The following is a 16,608-nucleotide window of genomic DNA, read 5'->3' as shown; positions in this document are numbered from 1 at the left end:
CCTGGTTTCATACCTTGCTTTCTTGGTAGCCTTTTTGATGGCATCTGTACATCCATCATGGCTTGTCTGCTCACCCTCTCCTTCTGAATCATACGGTCTATTACAAAACTATTGTGTCAGCTGTTATGCTGATGCATTTGTGCAATAATATTACTTTATTTGTGAAAATATTACTTTTATTCGTGAAAATAGCAGTAATTAACAAGTGTTAAAATGCACTTTGTGCATTTGAAAGCACTTTATCAGGTTTTCTACTGTCCTGGCACTATCAGTTTCCTTTTTTTTTTAGTTGGTTTTTCATAAAATGCATAGGAGAATATAAATTTGCATAGAGATAAACATGTAAGTGGAGGACTACTAATGCTGACAGGGCGATTAAGGTACACATTAAAAGAAACTCCACCTTAAAATTTATTTTTTTTTAAACTGTCTAGGTTTAAAGTTTGTAATGTCTCAACACCTTTTTTAGTTTTGCTGGGATAAACACTATCTTTTGCTAATAATAGCCATCAAGTTCCTCTTGTCTTTTCCATTACACTTGCTACATGAATGAGAAGTTACTTCTTCAAAGTTAAAAGCTGTGAAGAAATAGGCCTCTGGCTCAAGTCAGTTGCATCTGTAATGAAATCCATCTCCAAAACAGTTCTGTGGTTAGAAGATGAAAAGCAGGGAGGGGAGAAGAGTTCTATATAAGAAGGGTTCTCTCCAAAACTGCAATGCCATTTTTTTGGGACACTGACCAAGCCATATACCTCACCACCACAACAGAAAAGTGAAGAGCAACACTGACCATTCAAACTGACAAGACAGCATGTCTGTTTTCTTTAGTAGTTGATCTAACTGAATGACCATGAACCATCTTAGAAAAAGTCTAGCAAACCATCACTCTCTCATAGCACTTTTAGAATGATTTTCAACTGCAACCAAATAAAAGGCAGTACTGCTGCTCACTGCTTCTCCTGCAACACGCCTTGCTGTCCTGTCAGATCAAGAGTGCTCATGCAGCAGTGTGAGGAGGTAGACAGTGAACTGACCCACTAATAAAAACAACCTCTGCATCTTTCTTGCTAGTTTAATGTTAAGCTCAATCATTCTCCTCGTCTGGGTCACCATGCAGCCAAACATCTGTACCAGAACACAGGAAGAAGAAAAACAGGAAAGATGGCTTTTTTTTTGGTGGCAGCGCTAGCTTAACATCTTTCTGACACTAAAGCCTCAGGCTAACCTTTCAACATTTATTACTTTTATTTTCCGCTACTCTATTTGCTCAATAGCTGCCAGGCATGTGAGTAAATCTTTTGGTTTTCCTTAGGTCACTGGAGCTTTTTTTATTTAAATAATTTCCTGGACACTTCCTGATCTCTTATGAATTCCCAGAAGTAACCACGACCCATGTAATTTAGGATAACACTATGCTGAGTCAGTAGTCTAACAGAGAATTCCTAGGCCTGAAAAAATACCAAATCTTATGATTGTTGTTGCACAAATGAAGCTATAATGGCTGACATTGCATCTTGCAGCTTTTGCAGAGCTAGATACCAGACTATATAGATGAGGGACATCTGGAATCCAGCAGGATTATAACAGAAGTCTACACAAGGTACACGTGGCACTAAATGAAGTAGGAAACACAAAAATACAGCATTTAAAGTTATTTAAAAGAAATGGAATATCTGGCGCTTGTGTGAGGGTACTTCAATTATTTTTTTTACCACTGAAATATCCCCAGTGAATGCATGACAGAGGATGATAACCAACAGGAAAATACATGACCTAGTGTGAAAAAGAGTTGCTTAAACGTATATGATGGTTTAAATTCAAGCTACTGGACAGATGGGACACTACTGTACCCTGTCATCTACTGTAGTGCACTACTCAAGAACTCTGAACAATATATACAGTGTCAGGCTGAGCACTGTACATGTATAAAGCTGACAAATTCTGGTCCCAGGAAAAAACAGTATAGGAAACAGATTCTGGAGTAGCCAAGTGTTTCTGGGGGGAATCAGATATATCCTGGGCTGCCACTGGTGGCCTGGGATTCTTGAAGGTGCTAATGCTCTCTGGAACAGTCTGTGGAGTAGAGTGGCAGATTTTTGAAGATGCAGCCACAGCAGATGCTATAGTAACAGCTGACACCATGAGGAGCTTCACTGGGGCGATGCAGCCCAGGCAGAGAATGATGCTAGTGGCACTATAACCCCACTGACTTCAAAACTCATTCCCAGCTAATTTGGGCATTTGCAGGGAGCTACTTCTCTCCATTAGAACCTCTGCCCAGCCTCCGTTTCAGTTTCTAAATAAAGTCAGCACTGAAGTTAGGAAATAACGGCTCCTGCTGTGTGACAGATAATAATACTCTTTCCTATCGCAATCTTGCGCTTGGGGCCAAGAATCAGCAAACAGCCACTTGTCAGCAGTTCCACGTTTCACTCCCTTGTCAAGCACAACCATCCAACCAATGAGCTTGGAAACGAACCATCATCAGCAACGTGCTTTGAATTTTTAAAGAGGATTATATTGCAAATTAACATGAAGCAGGAAACAGGCACAATTGAAAATTGAAATAATTGAAAAGAGAATGCAGAAAGATATAGAATAGGAGCTACTGCAAACTACTGGTGCATCTTAACTGTGAAATAAGATTAGAAAGCAGTGAGATAACCATAAAAATATGGTAAACAGTACAATACATCGCAATGCACCACTAATAACAGCACAACTTTCCATGCTGTGAGCACCTTGATAATAGTGGAGTAGACTGTAAGAGAGGAAATTCTGAGATAAGATAAAACATGCATGAAGTATTCACTGAATAAAATTTATGAAACTTCATTTCAGTGGAAACAAGAAATATACTTTTGCAGGCATAGTATCTTGTTACTCGAGTCACTGCACCTACGTAATATAGGAATCTGAAGATTGAAAGCTTACATAGCTAATAATGCCATCCTACTCAGAATAATCCAAGCCATGCATCATCAACACTGTCTGATACCTCTATCTGTTTTTCAAATCTAGTTATAGTAAAGCAAGCTTCCCTAACTTCAGGGGCTTTTAACCAGATGAATCTAAGTATTTCCCACTGCATGTGAAAAATAATTAAAATGAACGCAGTGACAAGTTCATTCCAGGCATGTCACTTTATCAGAAGAAATTTTTTAAAGCCTGTATCAATTCCTGGAAGTAAAGTGTATCACGGAATCTATCACAGATCTTAAAACAGTATAAACAATGTGCCTTATGGGCAATACTTTCATATAGTTTCTTGTTACTTGCAACCAACAGCAAAGCTTTGTTTAAAGCACTCTAGGTGTTGCATACGTGCATACAGGAAAGGGAGTAGGGCAAGAGAACAGGTGAAAAATTCCTGTGCAAAGCACATTCAGAGTTAAATCCCCTCCACAGACACACACTCCTAACTAAACCTCAGACTGGCAGCTGGTTCACAGAGGTCCTCCCCGGCAGCATACTTCTAAGCAGAACCCTCTGCTCAGCTGTCCTAAACCACCAAGGTGGTGACAACCCTTCCTACCAGCAGCGATGGTTCATTTTCACTGTGTACGTTCTTGCCACTTTGCAGACATTTATCCCTACTTGGGCTTATAAATATCATTCCATCAGAAGAGGAAGCTCTTGAATAATGACTGTAGTTTCCTTCTGGTCTAAGTAGGCACAAGTCAAAAAGTTTCCTTCACTGAAGGGATTCAACAGCAGCAGAACAAGTCACTCGATCCCAATGCAGAGGGAACAAGTATGGAGCTAGTGTACAAAGGCATATGTTTACATTAAACTTTCACATACATCCAAAAATCTTCTTTACAGAGGGGTGCCTACTGGCTTAAGAACAAATTCTCAGACTAATCATTTATACAAATTATTTAGGTCTTCAGTTCATGTCACATGACACTGCAAATTGAAGGAGACCCATGGGAGCTATTGACAGGCCCTGCTCCTCACCTACAATGCCAGAAATCAGTCAAAGTTTTTTATGGTTGTCACAAGAGCCAGAAACCTCCAACTGCCTCAGTAAGCTGATTAGTTCCGCAATTTACCATAGCATGGCTGGCTCTTATCCCTACCTACATGTGACGGGGGAAAGATGTCAACAGCCACACAGCCCTGATTCCAGCCCAGTAGGGAGGGCTAAAGCCAGCTCCCTGTCCCCATAAAAGAAACACAGCACCATCCCAGCTACCATCCAAGCAAGCAAAGGTAAAGCAGTACCGAACTAAGGATCAGTGTCAGTGTGAGAGCACACACAGATGGGCGTATTTAACTTAGCAGTTACAAATTCATCAAGATAAGTCCGGGAAAGACAAGACAAGGATTCTTGACCCAGTTCAAAGTACACTGGCAAAGTTTCAGAGCTCATGGAAAAGATATTAGCTTGCACAGTCAAAGTATACTCTCTTGACCCCAAATTTTCATTCCAGATAGAGTTATGTTTTATATTCTACAACAGTATCCCTGCATTGTTCCTTTGCTTTCATTGTCTCTACCACAGAATAGGAAGTCTGACTCTCTCCTATCACAGCTGCCGGATACGAGGCGCAGATACCCCAAGCTAGGCACTGGGAAATGTTCAGTGACCCCAACGACTTGCTCCAAGGCTCAGTTTCAGGTGACCCATCCTGCCCATCTTCTGCCATTCCTTACTCGCAGAAAGTTGCGAGGGGGAACATGGGAGAAAGGTTGGTCTGCTAATTTCCAAATCAAGTTAGGCATGCTATTCTTGAAAATCCCACACCACCTCGATGAAAGGCTAAAGGAGACAGCCAGCCAGCTACAGTCAGCAAGCAGGAGGGTCAGGGACAGACCTCACAGGCAGCTGGGCCTTGCTGGGTGCCAAGTGACTTACCCTACAGCAGCGAACAGGAGGGAATTGCTGGCAGCAGGGAGACACTTCTCTGCAGAAGCTTGTGAAAAAATAAAGTCTCTTTTGTGATGGGGAAACTTAGTTTTAAGACAAGAGGAAGTTTCAGTCTCATTGCTGTTATTTTAACAAGAATGGCTCTAGCATTAAGTATTATTTTATTGATTTTGGCTTGTGTTAAAGCCAAATATAACTGTTCAATACAACTGCTAATAGAAAAACATTTTGCACCTGAGTTTGACAACACATTTGCTCTTGACTAGTTCCTTTTGGACAGTTACCAGATACTGTGATAACAGTGATCAAGCAAACTCTAGTACAACTGTTAGAAAATATTTCTGACTTAATTTTGTACTCAGACATGTAAAACATATTGCAAAGCTTTTAGAAAGGAAAAAAATCCTTTAACTGATTAAACAAAACTTTGTAAGTGTTCACAAAAGAGAAGATGCAACTCTGTCGACTATTCCTTCAAGTGTAGCATTATTAGATATTTACATAAATTACTTGCAAAAAGACTTTCTTCTGCTTGTTTTTTCAACTGTCCCTGTAGCCCTATTCCACCACTTCACCTGTTGCCTGTCACACTCTTCCTTAAAAATTCAATTACCTCTGTTTTCCCATTGATACAAATACCTTTTAAAAAAAAAAAAAAAAACACCCAAAAAACTTGACTCATGTCCTCACTTGCCTCCATAACTACCTCCCTCTGTTTTTCTCTGTAAGCTGCTCAGAATGCCGATCAGTAACTGCTCTCCTGCCTCTCTTCAGACTCTATATGGAAAGGTCATCTTCTGCCTCTTCTCTGTCCTGGGTGTCAGCATCCAACAGGGCCTGTTAAATTTTAAACCCAACATTGTCACAATTTTCTCCATACTGCCCTCCCAATTTCCAAGTGCAGATCCAAATTTAAATTTTTCATCAAAACAAGTGTTCTCTGTCTCTAGGAAACCTGAAAACAGTTAGCCTGCTAGCAATCATCCAAATAACGCATCTTTCCTTGTATTCTTCTTAGTTACCTGTTACCTTGTTTTATTCATATATATACATGTAGATATATATACACCCACCGGTATATATATATAGTTAGCTCCTCAATGCGGTGGCTGTATTTTTGTTCAGTGTTTTTACAGCATGGTCCATAAATGGAATTCCTAGAGCTAAACATATGACACACAAGAAGATGGCCACCTAAGCACACAGAAGATGTCCAGAGGACAGAATTAACTTGAAATTACAACTCAAACCAAGAGGGATTTCTACAACTGGCTTCTACAGGCTGCTCCTGCACTGAGCCTCACGACACTCACTAGGATCCCAGTTGGATCCAAGTATGCAAAATTGCAGAAGGTACATCGGGGCTCAGCATTTGTGCATTTTGCAGAGTACCAGGAAGGAGCAATTGAAAAGAAAGGGGAGGCACTTAGGATAAAAAGAAGATGGGGGGCACTGCACAGTAAGCAACAGGACAAGAAATTATCTCACTGGAACAAGCTATTGGAATCTGGATAGATAACGAAACCTTAACTAAAAACCAGGGCAGCAAATGACCATAACATAGAAAAAAAGTTTAGATTTGAAATATATTAAGTCATTATTCAATAGGACTTGTAAACAAGATCTGACTGAAAAGAATGAGTGAGCACCCATTCCAGTGTTGCCAGAAGACAGCACTGAGATCCTTCTTGGCAGATAAAAACAAAATCATGTCAATGGTCAACAGACTAATCTCAAATTTAGAACAATGGTAACACCTATCTCTGCATTTCTGTTCTACAGAATAAGCCTATTTTAGGCAGATTGCACACTATAGTTACAATTACAAGAGAAACCCCAAGAGAACTAAACTAATTTTATGGCATCAGACGGATAATGCAATAATTTTAAATCGCATTGTTTTATGACTTCCCTTGCTATATAAGTGTATATTTATATAAATACAAAATATTTATAAAAGGATATTGAATCGAAAAGCATGGCCCCATGATGCGAGGAAGGATGTTCACTCATTAGACAATGACCTCTCACCTGAATGCACCTTATTCATCAGTTGCAAAATTAGCTACATTCCATGCACATTAAGTGTCCCCTCACTTTCAATATTGAGAATTATTTTTCATCAAAAGAAAAGAATCATGAAACTAAAATGCTAGAGAGAATCATCATTTCTCCATGTATCCTCTACAGGCTGCATGTATAAAATTATATACCGTTTTGAATAATCAAAAGGGAACTTTACCAAGTAGAAATCTTTCTTCCAGCATGGGACAGAGTCCTTCCCACCTGCCTCCAGAAAAAATTTGTTAAACCACTACAGATCACACACAGCACACACACACACCAAGTTTCTTTCTGGCTGCCACCCACACATTCAGCACAGACCAGCGTCTTTTCCTGCCTCTCTGAACTAAAAGCAGTGCCTTTCAGTGCAGAGTAGCTTACCTGACGGTAAAAATTATCCAAGTATTTATTTTCAAGAAACAGTACTTTTAAAGGAAACGTGTATTATCCGAGACACTACTTATGCATATGCAGATATGGTATTTAAACTCAAAGAATAAATATTTTGCTGGATTTGAGTTTCCTGTGCCATTAATTTTTTTATGTCTTATTTTGGGTTTGTGTCATATGTTGTGTGCATACTTTAACCTTAATAGGCTGAGAAGTATGTTCTTGTGTGTATTTGTGTAAACTCTGTACTGATTATATACCAATTAGCTGATCCTAAAAATGAAAAGGATTTTTTTTTTCATGCTAGCTATAATTTCTCTGAAGTTGGCAGTATTTGCAAGGGAACACCAAAGCCTGTCTGTGGAGAAGGCCTGAACGTATAAACAGCAGAAAGATAATCCAACCAAAAGACAGATTAATGCCTTCAAACTTCCTGTGTTTGAAAGGAAAACCAAAGCTGAGCGTACTGAGGGTCAGATACCTCATCAAACACATGACTGGCACACGACAAAGGCAGTCATTTGCACTAGGTTTAGTAATAAAAGATTTTGTGAAGGAAATTTTGAGGTTTGCCGTTCTGTTGAAAAATATGACCAGAATCATATCTTACACACATTACTTACTTAATATAAAATTCAGAGTTGACACACTCACACGCTGAGTCATCAGCTTGTCTTTTTAATAAGTGAGATGTCTTTTTGTATCCAAATAATCATAAAAATATCGAACCAAATGATGAAGCATTTTTCTTGTAAAATACTTTTCTTATTTCTCTAATTTACAAAAATAGACTTAAGTCTCAGTTTTGCATACAACAGACTTGTTATTTATTCTTAACATAAACATATTATATCATCAAACCTACTTTCAGAGAACTCTCCCTTTTAGGAAGGATGCAAATCTTTTTATTATTTACATGTAGGCTGGAAGGTAAAATAAATAATTCTCAAGATAACTAGAAAAAACATTTCCTTGCTTTCAGTGTTTGGCTCTGATTAAGAACATGTAACACACGATGAGCTGTTCCAGATTTGCTGGCTTGAATAACCTCAATGTAGACTGCATTTACAGTTTATATAAAGCAAACACATCTGGCAAGGCAATATATCTTTTCTTCAAATATTTTTACTCATATAACAATTGTTGTTAGTTTATTTACAAAATACAGCCTATCAAATCCAGTTTTGGAACTTGGCCTACGCAAGTGGGCTCCTATTTCCAGATACACAAAATACTGCAATTAATAGGATACTTAAAAATAGGATACTCAAAAATCAGAACAAAAGTATCCTAAAATAAGCCATAGCCATTTAATCGTTAAGACCATCATACACAAGTTTCCATTATGTCCCTTTATACCTGGATGAAGATTGTAATGAATTTGTGACAAATCTAAAACAGTTGCACAACTTCGGCTCTGTTCTTAGATTTTGAAAGAAAACTTTTAGAAAAGATAAATTTCAACATGTTGGAAAAGCATTAAAAAAAAAAAGAAAAAAGATATCTTTCAGTGTTTTCCTGTTCCAAGACCTGACTGTAAATTTCTTATGTTATTAAATAGTAACAATAGCAATAATTCTGCTTTTCTAAAACAATCTGAAAATGTTCTCAGAGAAGAAAAGGCTTTACCAAGGTGCAATAATGCCAATTATAAATAGAAAACAGGATTTTATTTTTTTAAGTCAGCTTTACAGAAGTTTTAGAACAATAGTTCTATATGCCAACCAAAAATTCTGGGGCAGTGAAAAGATATATTAGAAGACCCACACCTGGCAAGAAAACGATTTTCTTGGCATATGAACTGTATGAAGAAGCAAAAGAATGATCCCTCCCAGGTTCTAGCAAAGAATATGCAAGCCAACCACAGCCAACATGCACAGAGCTTCAGACAGGTCGTTCAGGGCCACAGCCTTTTTCCCTAGACAGGAGCTGATAACGCAGCACCTGAAGCACCCATCAAAACCAGCCTACAGCTGCTGCAGCTTTATGTTTCCCTAACCTCATCTCTACACTCGAGCAAATGGTCCTTTTTTAAGCCTTTTGGAGGTGAAGCATGAAGTCACTGGAATGCTACACTAAAATGCTCAGCTTCCTAGATGTTGTTATCATTATCATGCTATAACGGATCTCAACATCTTTATGAGGCAGATATAAACCTAGGTTTTGCCAATAGGCAGCCTGAGGCACAACACCTGAAATACCGGGAAGTTATGAATGTATTTGCATATGCCACTGCAATAAATCATAAAAAATCCCTCTGCCTATCTGAAAAATCAATACATACTAAGACATCTGACCTTGGAAATTAAAGCGTGGTAATTTGGCCAACAGAGTTTAAGTGATTTAGCAAAATTTACACAGCAACTCTGTGGCAGACCTAGAAAATAAACCCATTATTTCTTAGCTGTAGCCTGAACTTCTAGATTATGCTTACAACCTCTGTAAAGAGAAGAAATACCTAACAAATATTAACTCTCACAAATACAATCAGGCCAAGTTTAACGGAGTTTCCTAAATTATGTCCACCACAGCAGTCATGTATACCATTTGTTTCTGTTAGATCACTAGTGTTTGTGGTCAGCAAGAAACATTAAAGGATGAGAAATGTTCCATTTTTACTGCCCCCAGTGAAATGCAGAGAAAACAAAATCCTTCCAACTTCTCCTGGTCTTTATAACAATCACAGATGGTGACCTACAACTATTAATACCACACAATCAGTTGTCACCCTCACTATGTAATGGAAGTACTAACCCAGGCAGGCTACTATCGTTGGTATTACACCAAGTTTAAATTGTTCCTAGATTACATCTGTAATCCAAATGTTCATTACTTATTTGATGAAATAAGCCTTTACAAGAGGCATTTGAATTTACACTGATTTTATTATAAGAAACTCTAATTTCAATAAAGTGCTTAGAAAAAATTAGCATGAACAAACAAGATATAAAGTTGGATCCTATATATCTTTTTTGTTCAGGAATCCATTCTTTTCCTCTTAGCTACTTATATGTTCTTACAAATAATTTAGGTATTTTCCTTGAATACCACTGTTGGACACTCGTCAATATTCCTCAAGGAAAAACTCTCTACAAGCCAGAAGCCCAAGAGGCCAAGATTCTTCTGCTCAAAATGTAAATGCCTGCTAAATTGCTGCCACTTAAATTAGGCCATCCAAGTTAAGTAGTAAAACTACACAATGTAACAACACAGCACTAGAAAAGCACTTATCATTATCTTGGTAATTGAAACAATGCACCACCCCAGAATGCTTAACTGCCACATCACTGGATCTGCTCTGAAGTTCCAAGCAGCAAGATTATGTTGACCGAGCAAATAAATAATATTGCCTACTATTTTCACTGCTGAACCGTGGCTAAAGACTTTCAGATGCATCTTTCTCCTCCTCACTTCCTAAGAACAAGAAGAAAAAAAAAAAAAAAAGTACCCTCTTTCAGATCAGGTCACATTGTGTGATCAGTAAACATATTGCAGTAGGGTTTAATAAAAATCACAACAAAAGAACACTTGAAGAAAATAATCCCTGTGGCATTTAGGGCTCCCTCTTCAGTAAAATATTGCAGCACTTTCCACAAGGAGATTTGCCACATAGATTTTAGAAGACTCTTTATTACTGAACACAACAGTAATTACTCGTTTAGCTATCCTCACTCAAACAAGGCTTCTTTGGCACCATGCTCAAACCGACCCTAGAAAAAAAAAAAAAAAAAAAAAAAAAGAGGGGAAGCCCTCTTGGCCTTGTTATGCTCTGTGCATCCTTAGCTGTACTGCTGGAGTACAGCATGCTGCAACTGCTTGCTCTGCAGCAATTGAAACAGCTGTGGGGAAGCAGCCAAAATTAAAAATTTACTAACCCTGACATTATGTAGCGGTAGCCATGAGAAGTGCAATCCCCACCAATGAAATCCAATGCAATTACATCCTTATATGAAATTTGCTATTTCCAAACCTAACACCTTCCTCATGGTACAGATCTTCATGTCAGTCTTTGCTTCTCTCCTTTCAGTAAATGTGAAGTTTTGTATTCTCCTGCTACAGACAAAGAGAACTTTATCTCATGAATCCTTTAAAGCTCCAAGCCAGAGAGAAGAAAGAGGAGGAGAAAGCCTGTGCTCTAAGTATCATATTTGGAGTGTTATTCCCTTGTGACTGAACTGAATCTCTGCATCTGCCACAGCTATTAGCCTTCGCCAAATAGCAACTGAAGCAACATGGAACAGACTTGGTCCCTAGATAATTTCCCAACTACTCATATGGTTCTGTATAGCAGCCATGAAAAAGAATGATTCTTGGCAATTTAATTCTGCTGTTGCTTCAGAAACCTATGACCCAAACCAGAAATGTTGGATGTGTCTCCAGATTCAAGATGACACTGCAAACTCAAAGCTTTCTGAGATTTATTTCCATTTTTTCTTTCAGAGGACACCACTCCTTGCAAAAGAGGTGGAAATTACTCGCACTCACCTTTTTAAGTCATACATTTTGCAGAAATTAAGTCTTCCTCACTTGCATTTGCAAACCTTAAGTTTAAGACCTCTGGTCAAACTGCAAGCTCAAATACAATATTTGCTGATAATACGGAAAGTTCCATATGCATAGTCCTAACAGTATAGAAGACTATATACCAAAATGGAAATTACTTTACAGAGTGATTAATGACAGCAGATTATTTCGTATACGACAGCAAGCAAGAAACTGTCCAGAGTATTCTTCAGGAAAAAATACAGCCCATCTCTTGCACATAGCTGATTGTCCTCCCACAAACAAGCAGCAGCATAAACATAGCCTAAAGAAAAATCCAGCTTCTACATTGCCAATTTTGGGTTTTGGTTTTTTTTTGTTCTGATATTTCTGAGAGCAGGACTGAGAGCTAGGGAAAGAAACAGAAGATTTGGAGGCTTTCATTTTAGCAACTCAAACCCATACGTAGGAATCTGCATTGGGAGTCAAGCCAGACATGTAGAGCACACATTCCAGTCTGAAACAGAAGATAGTGATAGACACTTCCCAGGAAACTAACGTATCGAGCTTTATGTTTTCCACTTTCTTTTTTTTTTTTTTTTTACTTTTTTTTTTTTCCTCAAGTTCTTTGTCAGTAACCAGTCTCTGTCCCAGATAGAACATGAATATGTGAATGTGGACTGACATCACTGTGCAAAAACCTCCATATAGGCAAGCTGTCAGTTCCTTACTTTATTAAGCTTTAGTAATCTCTTCATACAGCTTTCCTTAATTAAATGTATCTAGAAAGGATTTCTTTAAGAAGAAAGGGATGTCTGTGCAAATTAATGTTGAAATATTAGACATAATACATGCATCCATAAGCCAGTCTAAGAGAACAATGAGATTTATTTTTCTGTGTTATTCCTGCTATGCCTTTACAGTTAAATAGACTCTAGCTTTATTCCTAGAAACAAGGAAGGTTTATATTTTGTTCTTTTGTTTTGAATTTAAGCTACATTTAAGCTTCCATATACTATACCTTTTTTGTTCGTTCTAATAATTGTCTCAGACAACAGTAAAGGGCTTCCATTGGAAACTTCATTTATAGGCTTCTCTGGTGGTTTGTTGGCAGTATTTTCTTTCTTCATGTCCTTCTTTATTTCCTGCAGAAGAAAATGTGGGTGGAGAGGGAGAAGAAAAAGAAGAAACAGTTACAAAAAAAGGTATTGCAGAATATGCTAAATCTCCAGCTCCTAAGATTTCTTAAAATTTCTATGTATACACCCCTACCTATTCTAATGCTACCTCAAAGACTCTTTATAAGTTGGGATCCCACAAAATGGAAGTAATTTTCAGTAACTCTTCCTACCAATACTAATTTTCTTTCTTTCTAAAAGAGGTCAATTCCTTATTTATGCGTGAAAACTGTAGGACAGCTATGCGAATCTCTTACTAAAGATCATCAAAGCTGAGAGGTGGGTGTGGAAGAAAAACAAAAAGAAAAGAGACCTCTTAATTTATCCCTCGGTTAGCTGTATATTTGAAGCACAGGACAGAACCAGGTTCAGTGCTCCTGATGTAAAGGCAGCTAAGTCTGCTTCCCCTCTGTCGAGAAGCCCACAGAAACAACCACCACAGCAGGAAGAAAATATTAACTAGGAAAATATGACAAATGTTACCATAATTGGCAGAAGCATATAGAGAGCCTGCTGTCAGAGCCGTTGCTAACACTAACATATTTTGCAGCTGACTTACCTTTTAAGGTGATCAACGTCTTTGGCAGCACACAGAGGAAAAAAAATATATGGTGGAGTTTCATGAAAGTAAACCCATAGAAAACAGCGTCCCAAGACTACACAGTTAACACTTGATAAGATACACAATACCTCTCTATTGGCTTCTTAGGCAGATTTTAAAGGCCTACCTGCCTAGTTGTCTATACCTACTTTGCCAAAGCATCCAAAATATCACAACCTTTCAAACATCTTATCTTGAAATGCCACCGAGGTAGATGTGTAGCGTTACCTCCACTTTATAGACAGGTAACTTACGCACTAAAGCTGAACAAATTGCTTATAATCATGTATCAAAAAATAAGGAAAAAATAAGTTAAGTTTTGGCTCCAAACTTTGGCCTAGGTCAGAATTGCAGAGGTCCTCAGGCTGGGATGGACCTCAGCAGGGCCACCTCTGGGGACAGACCAGGCTGTTCAAGGCTTTGACCATTTGGGTCTTGAAAACCTCCAGGGACAAAGACTGCACAACCTCATGAGCAACCTGCTCCATGGCTTGACTGCCCTTATAGTGACAAAAATCTTCCTATACCCAGCCTGAAACTTTCTTTTCAACTCCTGTCTCCTCTCTCCTGTCCTCCCCACCAGGCACCACTGTGAAGGGCCTGGCTCTGTCTTCTGGATAACCTCCTTGTGTGTGTTGGAAGGTCCCCCCAAAGCTGTCTCTTCTGCAGGCTGAACAAGCCCACCTCTCTCAGCATCAACTCACAGGGCGCATGTTCCAGCTCCCACAGCCACAGGACTTTCTCTAGTTTATCAATGTCTGTCTTTTACTAGTGGACTCAAAATGGGATGCTGTATTCTGGATGTGGACTAATGAATGCCAGATAAAGGAGGATTATCGCTTCTCTCAATGTGCAAGCTGATAACACAGACCAGGATGCTGTTGGCTGTGACTGATGTACACAGTACACAACTGTACTGTTCAGCTTGCTTCCCATCAGGTCCTTTTCAGCATAATGCTCCCAAATCCATCAGGCCCCAGCCTGTATGTATCCCAGCAATTCCTCCTTCCCAGGGACAGGAATTGGCATTTGACCTTGCTGGATTTCATAGGCTTCCTGTCTGGGTCCTTCTGAAAAACAGCCCTGCTTTTGAACATGTCAACTGCCGCCCTCCCTCCCTTCCCCCCCTTGCCCTGATTTGGTGTCATCTGCAAATTTGATGAGATCTTCCACATTGAGGAGGCATCGGGGACAGGTGATGGCTTCAAACCCTTCCCCTAGCAAAACAACTCTGCCTCTCCTCCCCGCTTTCAACTCTCATACATTCACTGCCCTCTTCTACATCCCAGTGCAGTAGCAACCTCCACCATCCCACAGCACTGTACCATACACAGGAAATACTGTAGATCTTATTTAGGTTTCCAGCAGATCAGACATGAGCACTAAACCATAGAAAACAAATTTCTATTTGAAGTTTCTAAAGCTGTTATCTGAGAACAGCATCAACCAAAACAAGAATTTCCAAGTCACTCTCTGTAAGATGCACTCTAAACCTGAATTTCAGAACTGATTTTTTTTAACCTTTAAAGCTGAACTATTAGCTACACAACATTAATACAGTCTTCCGTATCTGCACAAGGCATTTACAGTGTTTATCAGTATTCCATTAGCAGAGATGAAGGTTTTATAAACCGCTGCCCACCAAGGGTACAATGAATCATTTATCTACTGCCATCACACAGGTAAAATAGTATCTAAAACCCAACTCATCACAGTAACCATCACAGCCGAAATAAAAAATGTGAATGAATACATGTATGAAAGGTGAATGGATCTGTGTGATAGATGCTGCTGCTGTTTGAAGAAGAAATATTGCACACAGTTCTTGTATAAAAGCGAACCACAAGATAATTTAAGATCACTGCATGCATTTATAAGAAAATGTTACATCACTTTCTAAAAAAAATGGAACAGACTAATACATACATTATTTCAGGAGCTTTTTTTCACAGCCTTAGAAATTAAAATTATAATAAATGAGTCCAAAAGCTTGTTGTATTGAAGCTTTAAATTTATTTTGCAGCTAGGTGGCAAACTCACAGTATATTAGAAAATTCTCTACAGCTTAAACAGAATTTTTGAGTCAACACTCTCAGGTGAACAGAACCACAAGACAACAGCCTACAGAAGACCCCATCTTGCCAGAACTTGTTTCCTGTGTGTTATTTTCCATTCTTTATGTCATAATGTAATTAAATCCTCAACTCACAAATTTTGAAACAACAGTACAACACCTTTCATTTTTAAAGTCCTATCTGCAACTTCAAAAGTGACAGAGAAAATTGCCTGTTATAAGAGAAAGCAGTGTTGCACCTTCAGGTCTGCAGATGAATGACTCTGGTGCCTATACCACTGTTGACAGCTTTTTGAGGTAGCCCTGTTTACCTCCTGAAAAAATCAACACAAATACAACAAGCCAACTCCCAAACACTGGCATTTTTTTGTAGGGTGGGAACTCTTACATTTCCTTTCTTATCCACTATTCATGGAAAAAAGACAGACACACATGATGACTGCCCACCAAGCCGAAATTCATATAGAAAGTACAGCACCTTGCAGCCACCAAAATCCTCTAAGGATTGCCTTTTTTCTGCCTTTCCAGTACTGGTTTGGGCTACTTTTCATTACTGTTTCCTTTGATGCTCACGAGAAGGGCCATAACTTTTCACAGCTACTGCCCACCGTAACATGACATGTGATCAACCCCAGCAGCATGAAATTACAGATCCAGGAGAGAATTGAAAGGAAAAGTGGAGAGTTCTCTACACAGTTAAATAAATCAAGCAAAAGCCAAGCCAGTCCTACTAAGCCAAAATCTTATCAGAAACATACTTAACAATACCCTATGGGAAGCCCATATTTAAGTGGCTCAGCACACATTCTGCAGTAGAGAAATTATGCCAGCTTTAAGCCACTTGCACACCTTTTCAATTCCTGGTCTTAGTCTACGGCACAAGATGTAAAAGCATATAACCAAAGCCAAAAAAAAGCCCCAGATCTTAAGCAGCTTCACTGCTGCA

At 38.8% G+C, this 16,608-nt stretch overlaps 1 protein-coding gene across 1 annotated transcript in view; it reads right to left on the bottom strand.

Annotated features, from left to right (window-relative positions):
- Positions 1-14,305, bottom strand: part of LOC141737616 (SH3 domain-containing kinase-binding protein 1-like) — a 105,578-nt gene extending 91,273 nt beyond the window's left edge. The window contains exon 1 of the mRNA XM_074572561.1: positions 12,831-14,305. Coding sequence (XP_074428662.1) covers positions 12,831-12,939 — 109 coding nt within the window. The 5' untranslated portion in view covers positions 12,940-14,305. The remainder of the gene's footprint in view (positions 1-12,830) is intronic.
- Positions 14,306-16,608: the final 2,303 nt, after the last annotated feature.

Source organism: Larus michahellis, chromosome 1 (assembly GCF_964199755.1).
Source record: "Larus michahellis chromosome 1, bLarMic1.1, whole genome shotgun sequence".
Classification (NCBI taxonomy): Eukaryota; Metazoa; Chordata; class Aves; order Charadriiformes; family Laridae; genus Larus; species Larus michahellis.
Note: the sequence above shows the minus strand (reverse complement) of the source record. Positions and strands in the feature narration are given on the sequence as shown.